At 40.2% G+C, this 18,016-nt stretch overlaps 1 protein-coding gene across 27 annotated transcripts in view; it reads left to right on the plus strand.

Annotated features, from left to right (window-relative positions):
• Ttn (titin) overlaps positions 1 to 18,016 on the plus strand; it is a 265,404-nt gene that overhangs the window by 68,528 nt on the left and 178,860 nt on the right. For all 27 annotated transcript variants that reach the window (XM_076866699.2, XM_076866711.2, XM_076866701.2 and 24 more), the window contains 35 exons: positions 886 to 1,449; positions 1,953 to 2,234; positions 2,344 to 2,622; positions 3,062 to 3,340; positions 3,438 to 3,716; positions 3,828 to 4,115; positions 4,229 to 4,507; positions 4,602 to 4,883; positions 4,976 to 5,254; positions 5,368 to 5,646; positions 5,748 to 6,026; positions 6,156 to 6,443; positions 6,569 to 6,847; positions 6,989 to 7,270; positions 7,370 to 7,648; positions 7,768 to 8,046; positions 8,158 to 8,436; positions 8,539 to 8,826; positions 9,066 to 9,344; positions 9,531 to 9,812; positions 10,827 to 11,105; positions 11,226 to 11,507; positions 12,196 to 12,474; positions 12,591 to 12,878; positions 13,022 to 13,300; positions 13,427 to 13,705; positions 13,814 to 14,092; positions 14,211 to 14,498; positions 14,620 to 14,907; positions 15,469 to 15,750; positions 16,049 to 16,327; positions 16,446 to 16,727; positions 16,855 to 17,133; positions 17,235 to 17,522; positions 17,704 to 17,982. In XM_076866699.2, coding sequence (XP_076722814.2) covers positions 886 to 1,449; positions 1,953 to 2,234; positions 2,344 to 2,622; positions 3,062 to 3,340; positions 3,438 to 3,716; positions 3,828 to 4,115; positions 4,229 to 4,507; positions 4,602 to 4,883; positions 4,976 to 5,254; positions 5,368 to 5,646; positions 5,748 to 6,026; positions 6,156 to 6,443; positions 6,569 to 6,847; positions 6,989 to 7,270; positions 7,370 to 7,648; positions 7,768 to 8,046; positions 8,158 to 8,436; positions 8,539 to 8,826; positions 9,066 to 9,344; positions 9,531 to 9,812; positions 10,827 to 11,105; positions 11,226 to 11,507; positions 12,196 to 12,474; positions 12,591 to 12,878; positions 13,022 to 13,300; positions 13,427 to 13,705; positions 13,814 to 14,092; positions 14,211 to 14,498; positions 14,620 to 14,907; positions 15,469 to 15,750; positions 16,049 to 16,327; positions 16,446 to 16,727; positions 16,855 to 17,133; positions 17,235 to 17,522; positions 17,704 to 17,982 — 10,134 coding nt within the window. The remainder of the gene's footprint in view (positions 1 to 885; positions 1,450 to 1,952; positions 2,235 to 2,343; positions 2,623 to 3,061; positions 3,341 to 3,437; positions 3,717 to 3,827; positions 4,116 to 4,228; positions 4,508 to 4,601; positions 4,884 to 4,975; positions 5,255 to 5,367; positions 5,647 to 5,747; positions 6,027 to 6,155; positions 6,444 to 6,568; positions 6,848 to 6,988; positions 7,271 to 7,369; positions 7,649 to 7,767; positions 8,047 to 8,157; positions 8,437 to 8,538; positions 8,827 to 9,065; positions 9,345 to 9,530; positions 9,813 to 10,826; positions 11,106 to 11,225; positions 11,508 to 12,195; positions 12,475 to 12,590; positions 12,879 to 13,021; positions 13,301 to 13,426; positions 13,706 to 13,813; positions 14,093 to 14,210; positions 14,499 to 14,619; positions 14,908 to 15,468; positions 15,751 to 16,048; positions 16,328 to 16,445; positions 16,728 to 16,854; positions 17,134 to 17,234; positions 17,523 to 17,703; positions 17,983 to 18,016) is intronic.

The following is an 18,016-nucleotide window of genomic DNA, read 5'->3' on the forward strand; positions in this document are numbered from 1 at the left end:
AGACAAATGTAGCACATCTCTTTGCCATGAAAAAGGCAGAGTTCTCTGAACTTCCTCTTCTCCCCAAACTTTTTACATATGAGAAAATTTCTGAGATTCTAAGGTATCCAGCTCACATGACATAGCCAATGGTTTTCACTCTATGGTCAAAGTATCTCCATGCAACCAAGTAGGTGGCATTATTCTTATTGACACTTTTGGATATTTCTTTATCTGAATTAGACCAATTCAGTAATGGAACAGAATCAAAGCCTCACAAAGTAAGAGGAAAGGACAAGGAGGAGGATTTTGTTTTTAATTAGAAAGAAGTTTTCTAAAGGCTGGCTTCAAAATGCAGAATGGAAATAGGAAAATACTGCTATTGGATATATTAACAAGTTTAAAATGGCCTAGAATATGTACTCAGGTGAAGCCATTTAAGGGTTTCCTGGCATCGAACATGAGGGTTAGAAAGACTTCACAAAACTGCCTCAATCTTCTTATAAGTTGATATCTCTACTCTTTTGAAGAGTTGAGAACATTTTCTTTATTACATAGTCTTCTAATTTGTAAAATAAAGGTATCAGCTGAATTGCCTTTCAAATAATTCAAACTATGAATCAGCTACTATCATGAACAAAGTTTTAGCAGTGTGGCTTCACACAGGAGCATTTGTTCTTTGCTTTGATAGATAATTTAAGTGATGTCTCCCTCCTCCACAAAGATGTGTTTCTCATCATTTTCCTTTGACAAATCTTTTGGTCTTAGTAACATGTTTACCCTTTTTTAAAGTAATGTCTCGTATCTTTCTAAAAATATAATTTATCTTTTCTCTGTCTTGGAACATAATTATGGCAAGAGCTTTGGTGGGGACTATGTGTAATGCTGGAAAACTTTCTTTTGCAGAGGCATATCCACCAACCTTTCTCTCCAGACCCAAGTCCCTTACAACTTTTGTGGGTAAGGCAGCCAAGTTCCTCTGCACAGTGGCAGGAACTCCTGTGATCGAAACCATTTGGCAGAAAGATGGTGCTGCTCTCTCTCCTTCACCTAAGTGCAAGATTTCAGATGCAGAAAACAAACACAGTCTAGAACTCTTGAATCTTACCATTCAAGACCGAGGAGTCTACTCTTGTAAGGCTTCTAACAAGTTTGGAGCAGACATCTGCCAAGCAGAGTTAATTATAATCGACAAACCACATTTCATTAAAGAGTTAGAGCCCGTGCAGTCCGCTATCAATAAGAAGGTCCATCTTGAGTGCCAGGTAGATGAAGATAGGAAAGTCACAATTACCTGGAGCAAAGATGGGCAAAAACTTCCCCCTGGGAAAGATCATAAAATCTATTTTGAAGATAAAATAGCATCACTTGAGATTCCGCTGGCCAAACTAAAAGATTCTGGAACCTATGTGTGTACAGCTTCCAATGAGGCTGGGAGCAGCTCCTGTTCAGCAACAGTTACCGTCAGAGGTAAGAATCTTCTTCCTTCCTTCCGAAGTCTCCATAGACAAACCGTTAACAAACAAAATGCAGTCTGCATATTTTGTATTAAAATAATTGCATTCGGCAAATGCTTGGGTCTGGGGGTAGTCCTAACACTGTTTGATTTTTATGTTTTTCAATCTTCTTCAGAATCTGCTTACTTCTGTTAAAACTGTCTGTCATTACAGACAAAGAAGCTTGCTTAAAATTTCTTCTAAGAACTTTGTGTCTAGAAATTCTTTATTGTCTTTTATAAAATCTATATGTTGTATAGATATAGTTTGTTGGCTTTCTTTTTTAATCCAGAAGACTGGGGACATGTTTTCGAATGATGAAAAGCTATGGTTTGTCCCACTGTTTCTTTTTTCAGAAATTCCATGAAGATATTTTCTGTGTGTTCTGTCTTTTTGTTGTCTACGTCCGCTTTTCTTTTGTGGAGCGTATGTTTCAGTTCTCTTTTCCCTTTTTTCTCTTTTGTAAACTTCATGTAGAGCCACCATCCTTTGTGAAGAAGGTGGATCCCTCTTATTTAATGCTCCCAGGTGAATCAGCACGCCTACATTGCAAGCTGAAAGGCTCACCTGTGATCCAGGTGACTTGGTTTAAAAACAACAAAGAACTTAGTGAAAGTAACACGGTCCGAATGTCCTTTGTCAATTCCGAGGCTATCCTTGACATCACGGATGTCAAAGTGGAAGACAGCGGGAGTTACTCCTGCGAAGCGGTGAATGAGGTTGGCAGTGATAGCTGCAGCACTGAGATAGTGATCAAAGGTTTGTGTTCCCGGTTATAGTCCCTCATATTTTTTTTTTTTCTGTAAAAAGATTTCCTTTTCAATTGCTTGTGACATCTTACTGATACACTGCTCTCGTGCTTTTGTAGAACCTCCTTCTTTCATCAAAACTCTTGAGCCTGCAGACATAGTGCGAGGAACAAATGCCCTGCTTCAGTGTGAAATCTCAGGCACGGGACCATTTGAAATTAGCTGGTTTAAAGATAAGAAGCAAATTCGAAGTAGTAAAAAATACAGGCTGTTTTCCCAGAAGTCCCTGGTGTCTCTGGAAATCTTTTCTTTCAATAGCGCGGACGTTGGTGAATATGAGTGTGTGGTTGCTAATGAAGTCGGGAAGTGCGGCTGCGTCGCAACACACTTGTTAAAAGGTCAGTGTGTGGAAAACCGCTCTCTCTCTCTAAGACATTGTACAAATGGCTTTCTTAGCCATGGAAGGGAAACTTGTACTTCTTCTACTGGCCTAGGCTTTAAACGTTTTGGGGGGTTGGTTTCACTTGGGACCCAGGGAACAAAGTCAGAGGCTGTCACCCCATCTGTATCCTGATACCAGTGTCAATATTTATGTATTTGATAGCAAAGGAGAATGACATAACAGGCATTTTGTTCCATTGATAAGATTTATCTTCTATGCTTCTGTCTCTTGGATGAGATTGTTAATTCTTCTTGAATGTTCTTTCTTCTAATTAACCAACACTATGAAATAGCAGTATTGGGGGAAAAAAATAAATGTAATCTAGATAAAACTCTTAAATACGGATGGTGTTGAGAGGATCTGGGAATTGATCACTGTATGCTCTCTTTAACTAGAACCACCAACCTTTGTCAAGAAAGTAGATGACTTTACGGCACTTGCAGGACAAACTGTTACTTTACAAGCTGCGGTAAGAGGGTCAGAACCCATTTCTGTCACCTGGATGAAAGGACAAGAGATCATTAAAGAAGATGGAAAAATCAAAATGAGCTTTACCAACGGTGTTGCAGTCTTAATCATCCCTGATGTTCAAATTAGCTTTGGTGGCAAATACACATGTCTGGCTGAAAATGAAGCCGGAAGCCAAACGTCTGTTGGGGAGCTAATAGTTAAAGGTTTGTGTAGGAACATTTTAACTTTGCATTATTCTTTCCATTTAAAGTGAAACTGTCATTCACACTTAGGAATCCTAAATATTCAATACCATTTTAGAACCTGCCAAAATCACTGAGCGAGCAGAACTGATCCAGGTGACAGCAGGAGACCCAGCCACACTGGAGTACACTGTCGCAGGCACCCCTGAACTCAAGCCCAAATGGTACAAAGATGGGAGACCTTTGGCTGCCAGTAAAAAGTACCGCATAAGTTTTAAAAACAATGTTGCCCAACTCAAATTTTATTCCGCTGAACTGCATGACAGTGGCCAATACACATTTGAAATTTCCAATGAAGTGGGCAGTAGCTCTTGCGAGACAACCTTCACAGTATTAGGTTAGTATTTTTAGAAAACTACACATTTCTTTAAAACCCAACAAATGGCCAAAGTTAACCATGGAGCATTTTTCCATATTAATCCTTATGTCCTTCTTCTGTTACCAACAGATCGAGACATTGCTCCGTTTTTTACCAAACCCTTGCGCAATGTGGATAGCATTGTTAGCGGTTCCTGCAGGCTGGACTGCAAAATCGCTGGCTCCCTCCCCATGAGGGTGTCCTGGTTTAAGGATGGTAAAGAAATAGCCTCTTCTGACAAATACAGAATAGCATTTGTGGAAGGCACAGCCTCTTTGGAGATCAGCAGAGTAGACATGAATGATGCAGGAAATTTCACTTGTCGAGCTACAAATTCTGTGGGAAGCAAAGAAAGCAGCGGAGCCCTGATTGTGCAAGGTTGGCTGGAGACTTTGCATTCCATTCATAGTCTAGACAATGTTCAAATTGAGTCTTCTTCCCTTATATCCCACTTCTTAACTCTTTAAAATTCTCTTATACCTCTTCTTCAGAACCACCCAGTTTTGTAACTAAACCAGGATCCAGGGATGTTCTGCCTGGTTCGGCAGTGTGCCTGAAGAGCACTTTTCAAGGGTCTACTCCTCTCACCATCAGATGGTTCAAGGGTGACAAAGAGCTGGTCTCTGGTGGAAGCTGCTATATTACCAGAGAAGCATTAGAGAGTTCCCTGGAACTCTACGCAGTAAAAACCTCCGATTCAGGAACATATACATGCAAAGTCAGCAATGTCGCTGGAAGCGTGGAATGCAGTGCAAACTTGTTTGTAAAAGGTTTGCATTGTTTTCTTGACATCTTTGTGCTACTTTTGTTATGTCAATTCTTTCCTCTTTCTCGTGTTTCTTAATCACTTCCTGCCTTCCACAGGACCTGCCACATTTATTGAAAAATTAGAACCCTCACAGCTGTTAAAGAAGGGAGATGCCACCCAGCTAGTCTGCAAAGTAACTGGTACCCCTCCAATTAAAATAACGTGGTTTGTGAATGATAGAGAAATCAAGGAGAGCAACAAACACAAAATGTCTTTTGTGGAGTCCACTGCAGTTCTAAGACTTACAGATGTTGGCACTGAAGACAGTGGTGAATATATGTGTGAAGCTCAAAATGAGGCTGGCAGTGACCACTGTAGCAGCATTGTAATAGTCAAAGGTTTGTGTTCACTCTGTCCCTGGGTTTCCAAATTTGTGGCCCATAGCACAGATCCCTCCCGGTTAACCCAAACCATTCCTTTTTCACTGTAGAGTCACCTTACTTTACCAAGGAATTTAAGCCAGTTGAAGTGTTGAAAGAGTATGATGTCATGTTGCTGGCCGAGGTGGCAGGCACACCTCCCTTTGAGATCACCTGGTTCAAAGACAACACGGTCTTGAGAAGTGGTAGAAAATATAAAACCTTCATTCAGGATCAGTTGGTGAGCCTGCAGATCCTCCAGTTCGTAGCTGCAGATGCTGGTGAATATCAGTGTCGGGTGACCAACGAGGTGGGCAGCAGTACCTGCAGTGCCAGGGTGACATTAAGAGGTTAGTGTCAGTTCAAAGGATGGACTGTCTCTTCTGTAGAGTCAGTTCTTAAGAGAAAAAGCTGGGTTTTTGCCATAAAGCTGGTATTGATCGAGAATTCATTCTTCTGTTAGAACCTCCATCCTTTGTAAAGAAGATCGAAAGCACCAGCTCCCTCCGAGGAGGCACGGCTGCCTTCCAGGCCACTCTGAAGGGCTCCTTGCCAATCACAGTGACTTGGTTAAAAGACAACGATGAAGTCACTGAAGATGATAACATAAGAATGACCTTTGAGAACAATGTGGCCAGTCTGTACCTCAGTGGCATTGAAGTGAAGCATGATGGGAAATACGTCTGTCAGGCCAAAAATGATGCAGGAATACAAAGATGCTCTGCGTTACTGTCAGTAAAAGGTTGGTTCACAAGGCTTGCCTCAGGTTTGAGGAAGAAATGTAGATGTGAGCCGTTCAGCAGAGCAGTTCACAGCCCACATCTATCCCTTTGTTTTCTGCAGAACCTGCAACAATCACTGAGGAGGCTGTGTCCATAGACGTCACCCAAGGAGACCCAGCCACTTTGCAAGTTAAATTTTCAGGGACTAAGGAGATCATAGCCAAATGGTTTAAAGATGGCCAAGAACTGACCCTGGGCCCCAAATATAAAATCAGTGTCACTGACACAGTGTCAATACTGAAGATTATTTCTACAGAAAAGAAAGATAGTGGAGAATACACTTTTGAGGTCCAAAATGATGTTGGGAGAAGCAGTTGCAAGGCTAACATTAATGTATTAGGTTGGTATTCCTTTTCTCCAGAGACCTGGGCCTTTCTGTACTCCCTCCTCTCTTTTAATTTAACAGAAAAAAAAATTTTTTTTTTTGACAGATTAACCTGACTTTTTTTTTTCTTTTTGTATTGGATAGATCTTATCATACCTCCTTCATTCACCAAAAAGCTGAAGAAAATGGACAGTATTAAAGGGTCTTTTATCGACTTAGAATGTATAGTGGCTGGGTCACATCCTATAAGCATCCAATGGTTCAAAGATGACCAAGAAATATCAGCTAGCGAAAAGTACAAATTCTCTTTCCATGACAATACAGCCTTCTTGGAAATCAGTCAACTGGAAGGTTCCGACAGTGGGACATACACTTGTTCTGCCACCAATAAGGCAGGACACAACCAGTGCAGTGGCCATCTGACAGTCAAAGGTCGGCAGCCTTTCTCGTCACCTATTAGGAATTTATTGCTCTTTCACGCCTTAATTCTTACCTTCATTGCTCAATTCCAAAATAAATCTTCCCCTCTCCTTTTGCTTGTTTTTCTTTCACTCCAGAACCTCCTTACTTCGTGGAAGAGCCACAGTCACAAGATGTCAATCCCAGCACGAGGGTTCAATTAAAGGCTCTTGTGGGTGGCACTGCGCCCATGACCATAAAGTGGTTTAAGGACAACAAAGAGTTGCACTCGGGAGCAGCTCGCTCTGTTTGGAAGGACGACACCTCCACCATTTTAGAACTCTTTTCAGCCAAAGCTGCTGACTCGGGGACCTACATTTGCCAACTAAGCAATGATGTTGGCACAGCAACTAGTAAAGCCACCCTTTTTGTAAAAGGTCTGGTCTCTCCATCACCTTATTTTCTTACTTATCCAGATTTTCTTGGGGGAGGGAAGAAATTTATTGAGAAAGCCATTTTGCTGGTTGGACTTTGTTTTTTAAAAAATGTTCAACATCATCCCTTTCTTTCATCTTTAGAACCTCCACAATTCATTAAGAAGCCCAGTCCAGTGTTAGTGCTGAGGAATGGACAATCAACAACGTTCGAATGCCAAATAACGGGCACCCCAGAAATCAGAGTTTCTTGGTATCTGGATGGGAATGAAATAACAGACGTTAGGAAGCATGGCATTTCCTTCATGGATGGTTTAGCCACCTTCCAGATTTCTGGCGCCAGGGTAGAAAATAGTGGGACTTATGTCTGTGAAGCTCGAAATGATGCAGGCACAGCAAGCTGCAGCATTGAATTAAAAGTGAAAGGTTGGTTATGGGAATCTGCTTTTCCATTTGGCTGAGCTGCCTGATGGGCCCTGGGCTTCCCTTGAATAAGCTGCTGTCTGTCTTCTTTCGAATCTTTAGAGCCCCCCACCTTTATCAGGGAGCTGAAGCCCGTGGAAGTAGTGAAAGATAGTGATGTGGAGCTAGAGTGCGAAGTCACAGGAACGTCTCCATTTGAAGTCACTTGGCTGAAGAATAACAAGGAAATTCGAAGTGGCAAAAAATACACACTGACGGACAGAGTGTCCGTGTTTAACCTCCATATAACCAAGTGTGACCCTTCAGACACGGGTGAATATCAGTGCATTGTAGCTAATGAGGGTGGCAGCTGTTCCTGCAGTACCAGAGTTGCGCTGAAAGGTCAGTTCTTTTCAAGAAACAGGCTACCAAATAAATACCCTCAGTGCTCTTTCATTTCTTAATGGTGGGTAGGAGTTAAAACAGACCTCTTTTTTTCACCCTCTTTTATTTGACCACAGAACCACCTTCGTTCACCAAGAAAATAGAAAATGTCACCACAGTCTTGAAGAGTTCTGCCACTTTTCAGGGTACCGTGGCTGGTTCTCCCCCCATCTCTGTAATCTGGCTAAAGGATGATCAGATTCTTGATGAAGATGACAACACTCATATTTCATTTGTGAACAATGTGGCCTCACTTCAAATCAGAAGCGTGGATAACGGACACAGTGGGAGATACACGTGTCAAGCCAAGAATGAGTCCGGAGCTGAGAGATGTTATGCTTTCCTTTTAGTGCAAGGTTTGTAAGCTGTCCTCTCTCATCATTAGTCAATGGAGACAATTCATAGGCACACCTTAGTTCCAGTGGAATTACCAGTGTAACTCATCCCTATTTCTATTCTTACTTCAGAACCTGCTCAAATCATAGAGAAAGCCAAATCAGTCGATGTTACTGAGAAAGACCCCGTGACCTTGGAGTGTGTTGTAGCTGGAACACCAGAACTCAAAGTGAAATGGCTTAAAGATGGGAAACCAGTTGTACCCAGTAGATATTTCTCAATGAGTTTTGAAAATAATGTGGCCAGTTTTAGGATTCAATCAGTAATGAAGCAAGACAGTGGTCAATATACTTTCAAAGTAGAAAATGACTTTGGAAGCAGTAGCTGTGATGCCTACCTCAGAGTGCTAGGTGTGTATATTTGCCCCAGTCAGCTTCCCTTATTTATATTATGTTCTTTGTAAGCAAAGAGCAACAGAGTAATAGATATATTGTGTTGTTTGCATTGAATAGATGAAAACATTCCTCCATCCTTCACCAAAAAATTGACCAAAATGGATAAAGTTCTGGGTTCTTCTATTCATATGGAATGCAAAGTTTCGGGTTCACTTCCTATTAGTGCTCAGTGGTTTAAAGATGGAAAAGAAATATCTACAAGTGCAAAATACAGACTTGTATGTCATGAAAACACCATGTCACTGGAAGTTAATAATCTGGAATTAGAAGACACTGCAAATTACACATGCAAAGTGTCAAATGTAGCAGGAGATGATGCATGCAGTGGCATCTTAACTGTGAAAGGTTAGCATTTCTTTACCTCCTCTTGATTCTTCTTTGTGAATGCTTTAAAAATATATCACTTATCCTTATGTCCTTTAGAGCTTAAATCATAATTCTGTTTCTTTAGACACATATTCATTGTGTTCAAGAAATATTCAGCTATTACCTCTTTTCAGGAATATTTTCTTATATTTCCTAAACTATCAAAATAATTCAGCTACAAGGAATATAATTAAATATATCTCTCTTAAAATCTATAGAACCACCAAGCTTCCTAGTAAAACCTGAGCGACAACAAGCCATACCTGATTCTACAGTGGAATTTAAAGCAGTACTAAAAGGAACACCACCATTTAAAATAAAATGGTTTAAGGATGATGTGGAACTTGCCTCTGGACCTAAATGTTTCATTGGCTTGGAAGGGTCAACTAGCTTCTTAAATCTCTACTCAGTGGATGCTTCCAAGACTGGACAATATACTTGCCAAGTTACCAATGATGTTGGTAGCGACTCTTGTACCACGATGTTGCTTGTGACAGGTGTGCAAGTTTGATTGTTTTATGTTTCTGTCTGACCCATGTCTCTGGTTCTTGCTGTATTCTGTTAATGCATCTTTCTAACACAGTAGACTGTATTTGCCAGAATTTGACTGTGTTTGCCATGTTTCTTTCTAACTTGTTATTCATTTCTGTTCCCTCATAATCTCCCTTTTCCTGACTCTCTAGAACCACCAAAGTTTGTGAAGAAATTAGAAGCATCCAAAATAGTGAAAGCAGGTGACTCCTCACGACTTGAATGCAAGATAACTGGATCTCCAGAAATCAAAGTTGTGTGGTATAGAAATGAGCATGAACTCCCAGCCAGTGATAAATACCGAATGACCTTCATCGACTCAGTGGCTGTCATACAGATGAACAATCTCAGTACCGAGGATAGTGGAGATTTCATTTGTGAGGCTCAGAATCCTGCAGGCAGCACAAGCTGCAGTACCAAGGTCATAGTAAAAGGTAGAAATCTCATCCTTACATTTCTCCTCCTCCCCTGCACATCAGAGTTCTTTGTTCTTTATTGCAATTTTAGTTTCCATTTCAGATCATAGACTATTTTCCTAAGCTGGCATTATTCCCTTTTATAGATGTTATAGATTCTTAACCTTTGCTTATGTATAGCAAGGCATTTTGAGATATTTTTCTTGTTGTTCCAATGCCATAATTCTGAGCATCACAACACACTGGCCAAACATCAAATTTGATGATGATTCAAAAATGTGTACACACAAAATAGGCATTTTAAAGTTAATCTTTTGCCTTCAGTCACCTTCCAAATCCATTATCATCCTTACTATAATCTGTAGCATAACAAGGATATATATGCAATGTGTTAGTAGTACAAGTTTTAACATTAAATTTAAAAGGGACAATAGTATTTTTCCCTCTTCTCAAGAATTGGTTCCTTTAAAAATACAACTGACGGCACATTGGTGCAAATAGTGCTGGTGTTTTGGCTGCAATTTTCCAGTATTTTTTGTCACAAAGCTCAAGTTTATCATCTTGTAAGGCAATGATTGCAAGAACCATTTGCTGAAGTGGAAGACTTAGTTGTGGTGATTTCCAGATATCTCAGTTGTAATGCATACAAACAAAAAAAATCCCAATCCTGAAGTCAGAATTCCATACTTCATGGAAATCATGAAGTATTAATATTTATTAATATGTTTGTTTGCTTGTAAGTTTCTTGTCTGTCTTTGTAGTCCAAGATAAATTGGTAAGGTGGAATAGACAGAATGTTGACCTGCTTGATCATGATCTAGGATCTACATGGGTTTTCTACCCATGAGTTGATTGCCTTGTAAACGTTAATGGCCTCTCAGAAGTTCTTCTTCCTCAATAGTGCTAATGCTAGACACTACTAACCCATTATAGTATTTTAAATCTTTCTTCCAATTTAAAAACAAAGAAATAGAAAAAATTATTTAATGAAATTAAATAGCCCAATTCATGAGACATTCTTGTTTTTTACAGAACCACCTGTGTTTAGCAGTTTCCCTCCTGTAGTTGAAACCCTTAAAAATACTGAAGTTAGTCTTGAATGTGAACTTTCTGGAACACCACCATTTGAGGTGGTATGGTACAAAGACAAGAGGCAACTCCGAAGCAGCAAGAAATATAAGATTGCATCTAAAAACTTCCATGCAAGTATTCACATTCTTAATGTCGAATCTTCTGACATTGGTGAATACCACTGCAAAGCACAGAATGAAGTGGGAAGTGATACTTGCATTTGTACCATAAAATTAAAAGGTAAGCATATTTCTTGCACATGGCAGAAAGGTCAGGAATCTGCAAAATACTCATTTCTTTTCTCTCTTCTATTATCTGAGCAATTTTTTCAACAATCTCCATCCATCTTTTCCTGTTCAGAACCTCCAAGATTCATTTCCAAAGTGAGCAGCCTCACTGTTGTAGCTGGCGAGCCCGCTGAATTACAAGCATTCATAGAAGGCGCCCAGCCAATTTCTGTCCAGTGGCTGAAAGAGAAAGAAGAAGTGGTTAGAGAAAGTGAAAACATCAGAATTACATTTGTGGAAAATGTTGCAACTCTGCAGTTTGCAAAAGCAGAGCCAGCTAATGCTGGAAAATATATCTGCCAAGTTAAGAACGATGGTGGAATGAGAGAGAACATGGCCACACTGACTGTCTTAGGTTGGTACAAAAGTCCCCTGATAGAAACTGGTGCCAAGTGCCGAAGTGACTTACAGGCAGAATTTCGTTTTCTGACTTTCTTCTAGACCTGTATTGACCCTCTCTATTTGGAAAATTTAGGGGAAAGAACTAATTGATCTTTCAAACACTCTTTTCTCTTTCTATGAACCTTCCAGGTTCAAAACAAAAGCTAGCCATTTGTTTTATTGTGTATATACTACTTTTCTTGATGGATTAGCAAATATAATCTTGACTCTCTTGTTTAAGCATGAATTCATTAGGATTCCAGCATATGTTGCGAGGAAATTTGTTTCCAAAGTAATAGTTTTGTTAAAGTTGATAAGAACTCCAATGAGCAACATTTGATAGGAAAGACTTAAACTTTCATTTTAATATTAATTTGGGAGCTATCTGAATAATACCTTAAAGTAGAACAGAAATATCAAGTGATTCAAAATAGCAGGTAGACATTGCTCCAAAGAGGTCAAGGACAAATTGAACATGTTGTCTAATGTCCACTGTCAAAACCGTTTCGAGTCAAGTAGTACACAAATAATAACTGCCATAAATTTATGACCACATGTAATTATAGATTCATATATTAAAGTCAACAGAGCAGCCTAACATAATCATCTAATTGATCTCAAAGATCTCAACTTTGACAGATAGGTATCACATTGTATTTCAGAGCCCGCAGTCATTGTCGAGAAGGCAGGACCGATGACAGTGACAGTAGGAGAAACGTGCACTTTGGAGTGTAAGGTGGCTGGCACTCCTGAACTCTCTGTCGAATGGTACAAGGACGGGAAGTTGTTGACCAGCAGCCAAAAACACAAGTTTAGCTTCTACAACAAAATCTCTTCCTTAAAGATTCTCTCAGTGGAGAGGCAAGATGCAGGCACATACACCTTCCAGGTTCAAAACAATGTTGGGAAAAGTAGCTGCACAGCTGTGGTTGATGTTTCAGGTTAGTTCTGGTATTTTCCTTTTGTTGTTTATACAAATTCCTTTTACAAGTTTTTCTTCTTTCAATTTCTTCTATTCTTTCAAATCACGATGAGTCTCTTGCCTTTCCTCATACAGACCGGATGGTTCCTCCTTCCTTCACACGAAGACTGAAAGACACTGGTGGGGTTCTGGGTGCTTCTTGCATCTTGGAATGCAAAGTAGCAGGATCATCACCTATCTCTGTTGCCTGGTTTCATGAGAAGACTAAGATTGTCAGTGGAGCAAAGTACCAAACCACATTTTCAGATAATGTCTGCACATTGCAGTTGAATTCTCTGGACTCTTCAGATATGGGCAATTACACATGTGTAGCTGCTAATGTCGCTGGGTCAGATGAATGCCGTGCAGTGTTGACTGTACAAGGTCAGTGTCTGTCAACTTCTTAAGGAATTTCTTACAAATTCCTACCAAATTGACATACATCCAAAAGTGCTCTTAGATTTTATTCAAAATTACAACCAAATTCAAGCGTCACAGGATCTTTTGTCTCTCACATTTATGTACAGAACCACCCTCTTTTGTGAAAGAACCTGAACCTTTGGAAGTACTACCAGGCAAAAATGTAACCTTCACAAGTGTTATTCGAGGAACCCCCCCATTCAAGGTCGGCTGGTTCAGAGGCGCCAGAGAACTGGTGAAAGGAGATAGGTGCAACATCTACTTTGAAGACACTGTGGCAGAACTGGAGTTATTTAATATTGACATATCTCAGAGTGGGGAATATACCTGTGTGGTGTCCAACAATGCTGGCCAGGCATCCTGCACTACGCGTCTTTTTGTAAAAGGTTTGTTCAAGTGCATTCACTTACTCATCCTGTTTCCTATATGCTGACACCATTGTGGGGTTGTTTTGTTGTTGTTGTTGTTGTTGTTGTGTGTGTGTTTAACTGCTGTGCTTTGTCACTTACCAGAACCAGCTACATTTGTGAAGAAATTAAGCGATCACTCTGTAGAACCAGGGAAGTCTATAATTCTGGAGAGCACCTACACTGGGACACTTCCCATCTCAGTCACCTGGAAAAAGGATGGCGTTAGCATATCTCCATCTGAAAGGTGCAATGTAGTCACAACAGAGAAAACTTGCATCCTGGAAATTCTGAATAGCACGAAAAGAGACGCAGGACACTATTCCTGTGAGGTTGAAAATGAAGCAGGAAGGGATATGTGTGAAGCTCTGGTTTCTACATTAGGTGTGTTACCTTATTCTCTCCCATATAGTTTGCAATTCTCTAGAATACAGCATGGTTGGTTTGGTTTTCTTTAATTCAGTTTTCTGATTGTGAGACTTTCTTCTTTAGAACCACCTTATTTTGTATCGGAACTGGAACCTCTGGAGGCATCAGTTGGAGATTCAGTTTCTTTGCAGTGCCAAGTTGCGGGGACACCAGAGATTACAGTGTCTTGGTACAAGGGAGATACCAAGTTACGGTCAACTCCTGAATACAGGACCTACTTTACAAACAATGTGGCCACACTTGTTTTTAATAAAGTGAATATCAATGATAGTGGAGAGTACACATGTAAAGCAGAAAATAGCATAGGATCTGCTTCTTCCACAACTGTCTTCAGAATTCAAGGTGATATTATTTTACACATATGTAATTTCTTTTTCTCCCCTTATTTTCTCACAATTTCTTGGTGAGAAACTTCTCAATTCCACTACTAATGCCTCAAGTCTTACTTGTCTTCCTACAGAGCGCCAACTCCCACCTTCCTTTGCAAGACAATTAAAGGACATTGAACAAACTGTTGGGTTACCTGTTACACTCACTTGTCGACTAAATGGCTCTGCCCCCATCCAAGTGTGCTGGTACAGAGATGGGGTACTTTTAAGAGATGATGAAAATCTACAGACATCATTCGTAGATAATGTGGCAACTCTGAAAATTTTGCAGACTGACTTGAGTCACTCTGGCCAGTATTCTTGCTCAGCCTCCAATCCACTTGGAACAGCATCTTCTAGTGCTAGACTGACAGCCAGAGGTTTGTTCCCATGTCAACCTTTCTCTTTGCAAACCATGATTTCCTATTTCATTGTCAAAGTAGAAATGACCCACAGGAAAAAGCACAGAAATATACATTGCCCTTTATTCTCATCTTCCAGAACCTAAGAAATCTCCCTTCTTTGACATCAAGCCCGTATCAATAGATGTCATTGCTGGAGAAAGTGCTGATTTTGAGTGTCATGTTACCGGTGCCCAACCAATGCGAATCACTTGGTCAAAAGACAACAAGGAGATCCGTCCTGGAGGAAACTATACAATCACCTGTGTAGGCAACACTCCTCACCTGAGAATTCTCAAAGTAGGCAAAGGAGACTCTGGTCAATACACTTGCCAAGCCACCAATGATGTTGGCAAAGACATGTGTTCAGCTCAACTCAGTGTGAAAGGTATCTGTCATAGACCAATGTTTATTCTTTCCTGTGTTTAAGTTATTGTCTTTGAAAAAATTTTCTTAGTTTTTAAATGTTTGAGATGAACTAATTGGATCATGTTAGAATTTGAATATTAGTGTTGGAGGCAATATTAACCAAAGTTCTGTTTTCTCTTTGTGTTGTTCCTTAAGTTAGTATATTCTAAATGTAACCTTGCCAAAGAGTATTGTTTCATTGGTCTTTGTCAAATGTTCCTTCAACTATACAGTCTCCCTTTTCATTCTTTTTCTGTTATGACCCTTTAATTCATCTTGCTAAATTTTGATCAAATCCATATGTAACATATTAGCTTGTATGTTTTAGCTTACATATCCAGACTACAGTATATCAACTGAATCCTCCATTAAAATATTAAAATATGATTTAATAAAAAGATAACTTATTTTGCCATAAATTTATTAGAGTATGATCTAAAAAAAAACAGTTTAAATATCAACTCATTGGCTGTTCAACTACAAAAATAGGCTATATTAACATGTAAATATTCCTTACCAACTGTTTCCTTTGGTTTGATAGAACCTCCAAAATTTGTGAAGAAATTAGACGCTTCCAAAGTTGCAAAGCAGGGAGAATCCATCCAACTGGAATGTAAAATCAGTGGTTCCCCAGAGATCAAAGTTTCATGGTTCCGAAATGACAGTGAACTCCATGAAAGTTGGAAATACAACATGTCATTTGTTAATTCTGTGGCCCTGCTCACCATCAATGAAGCCAGTGCTGAGGACAGTGGGGACTACATCTGTGAAGCTCATAATGGCGTGGGTGACGCCAGCTGCAGCACCTCACTGACGGTTAAAGGTTAGATACACTTGGCTCCCTTTTCCTATCTTCCCTCTAATTTGGATTCCTTCTTAGTAGTGTTATGAGATTCAGAACAAAAAGGTTGCTTGCAACTCTTGAGCTAGTTTTCATGAATTGTAATTTCTTGGGTCAACCTGTAGTGTCATTTGGTCATACCAGACACTCTTAATGATCCCACATTTATAGGAAATATTTCTAGATACTGGAAACTAGAAACCTAAAGTCTAGGAATTTTTTAAAAATCTTTTTTGGAAGCAGATATTCTCATTGTGTATCCTCTTTTTTCCTCTGGTAGCACCTCCTGTTTTCATTCAGAAGCCTCCTCCGGTAGGAGCCCTTAAAGGTTCTGATGTGATCCTCCAGTGTGAACTTTCGGGAACCCCACCATTTGAAGTGGTGTGGGTTAAAGACCGAAAACAAGTTCGAAGCAGCAAGAAATTTAAAATCACTTCCAAAAACTTTGATACCAGTCTTCATATTCTTAATCTTGAAGCTTCCGATGTAGGGGAGTATCATTGCAAAGCCACTAATGAAGTGGGAAGTGACACGTGTGTTTGCACAGTCAAGTTCAAAGGTTTGTATACATGGGCACAAAAATACATGCCTTTCCCTTTAATCTCTTCTTGCTTGACTAATAATTGATGTGACTATGATTCTCATTTTTTTTTCTCTACACAAATTTCTTCCATTAGAACCTCCCCGTTTTGTGAAAAAGTTAAGTGATACATCCACTCTTATTGGGGATGCCGTTGAGTTACAGGCTGTGGTGGAAGGCTTCCAGCCAATATCTGTGGTCTGGTTGAAAGATAAAGGTGAAGTCATCAGAGAGAGTGAAAACATTCGGATTTCATTCATTGATAACATCGCAACCCTCCAACTGGGAAGCCCAGAAGCATCCAATTCTGGAAAATATGTGTGCCAAATCAAAAATGATGCTGGCATGCGAGAGTGCTCAGCAATCTTGACTGTACTAGGTTAGTAGCAAAGTACAGTCCATGAAAAAATTAATTGACCCAGGCGATCATTTTCTATAAATAGTACTCTTAATGCTATAATATGGTGACTTTGTTTTCAATGCAAAAAATATGCTTCTTCTTTTAGAACCAGCCAGAATCATAGAGAAGCCAGAACCTATGACTGTCACTACTGGAAATCCTTTTGCATTAGAGTGTGTGGTGGCTGGAACACCAGAACTTTCAACCAAATGGTTCAAAGATGGAAGAGAATTATCTGCAGACAGCAAACATCACATTACATTTATCAAAAACGTGGCTTCTCTTAAAATCCCTTGCACGGAAATGAGTGACAAGGGGTTATATAGCTTTGAAGTGAAAAACAGTGTTGGCAAAAGCAACTGTACCGTATCTGTCCATGTTTCTGGTGAGTAAAGTGAGATGTTTATAAATGCACCATTTGTTTCTTGAAGGGGAAAAATAAAACTTTTTTTTTTTTTAAATGGAAAACTACCCTTCTCCATGTAGATCGGGTCGTGCCTCCTTCTTTCATCCGCAAATTGAAAGACACTCACGCCTCCCTGGGCGCCTCAGCTGTTCTGGAGTGCAGAGTCGCTGGCTCAGCCCCGATTTCGGTAGGCTGGTTTCAGGATGGAAATGAGATTGTCAGTGGGCCCAAATGTCAATCCAGCTTTTCAGAAAATGTCTGTACTTTGAAACTGAGCTCGCTGGAGCCCTCCGACACCGGCACGTACACCTGCGTGGCTGCCAACGTGGCAGGTTCTGATGAATGCTCCGCAGTTCTGACTGTCCAAGGTCAGTGTGAAGGACAGGCGCAATGCAAGTCTCCTTCCCCATGCCTAACACCTGCCTGGCCAGGAATTCCTTTGTTTTGTCTTCACTGTTAGTCTTCCCTTTTCTTTAAGGAGTAAGCACACTTCTCGCTTAATTTTTTTTTCCTCTCTCTTTCACTTCCCCCACCCCCTGGGGTATCTAGAGCCACCATCTTTTGAACAAACTCCTGATTCTGTGGAAGTTCTACCAGGAATGAGCCTGACATTCACCAGTGTCATTAGAGGCACCCCTCCCTTCAAGGTCAAGTGGTTTAAAGGCAGCAGGGAACTGGTATCAGGGGAGTCTTGCACCATCTCTCTGGAAGGCTTTGTCACAGAACTGGAATTATTTGAGGTAGAGCCACTGCAGAGTGGAGACTATTCTTGCCTTGTTACCAATGATGCTGGCAGCGCTTCCTGTACCGCACATCTTTTTGTGAAAGGTTTGCTCCTTTCTCCAATTCCTGTATCTTTTAA

This window comes from Callospermophilus lateralis, chromosome 9 (genome assembly GCF_048772815.1).
Source record: "Callospermophilus lateralis isolate mCalLat2 chromosome 9, mCalLat2.hap1, whole genome shotgun sequence".
Lineage (NCBI taxonomy): Eukaryota > Metazoa > Chordata > Mammalia > Rodentia > Sciuridae > Callospermophilus > Callospermophilus lateralis.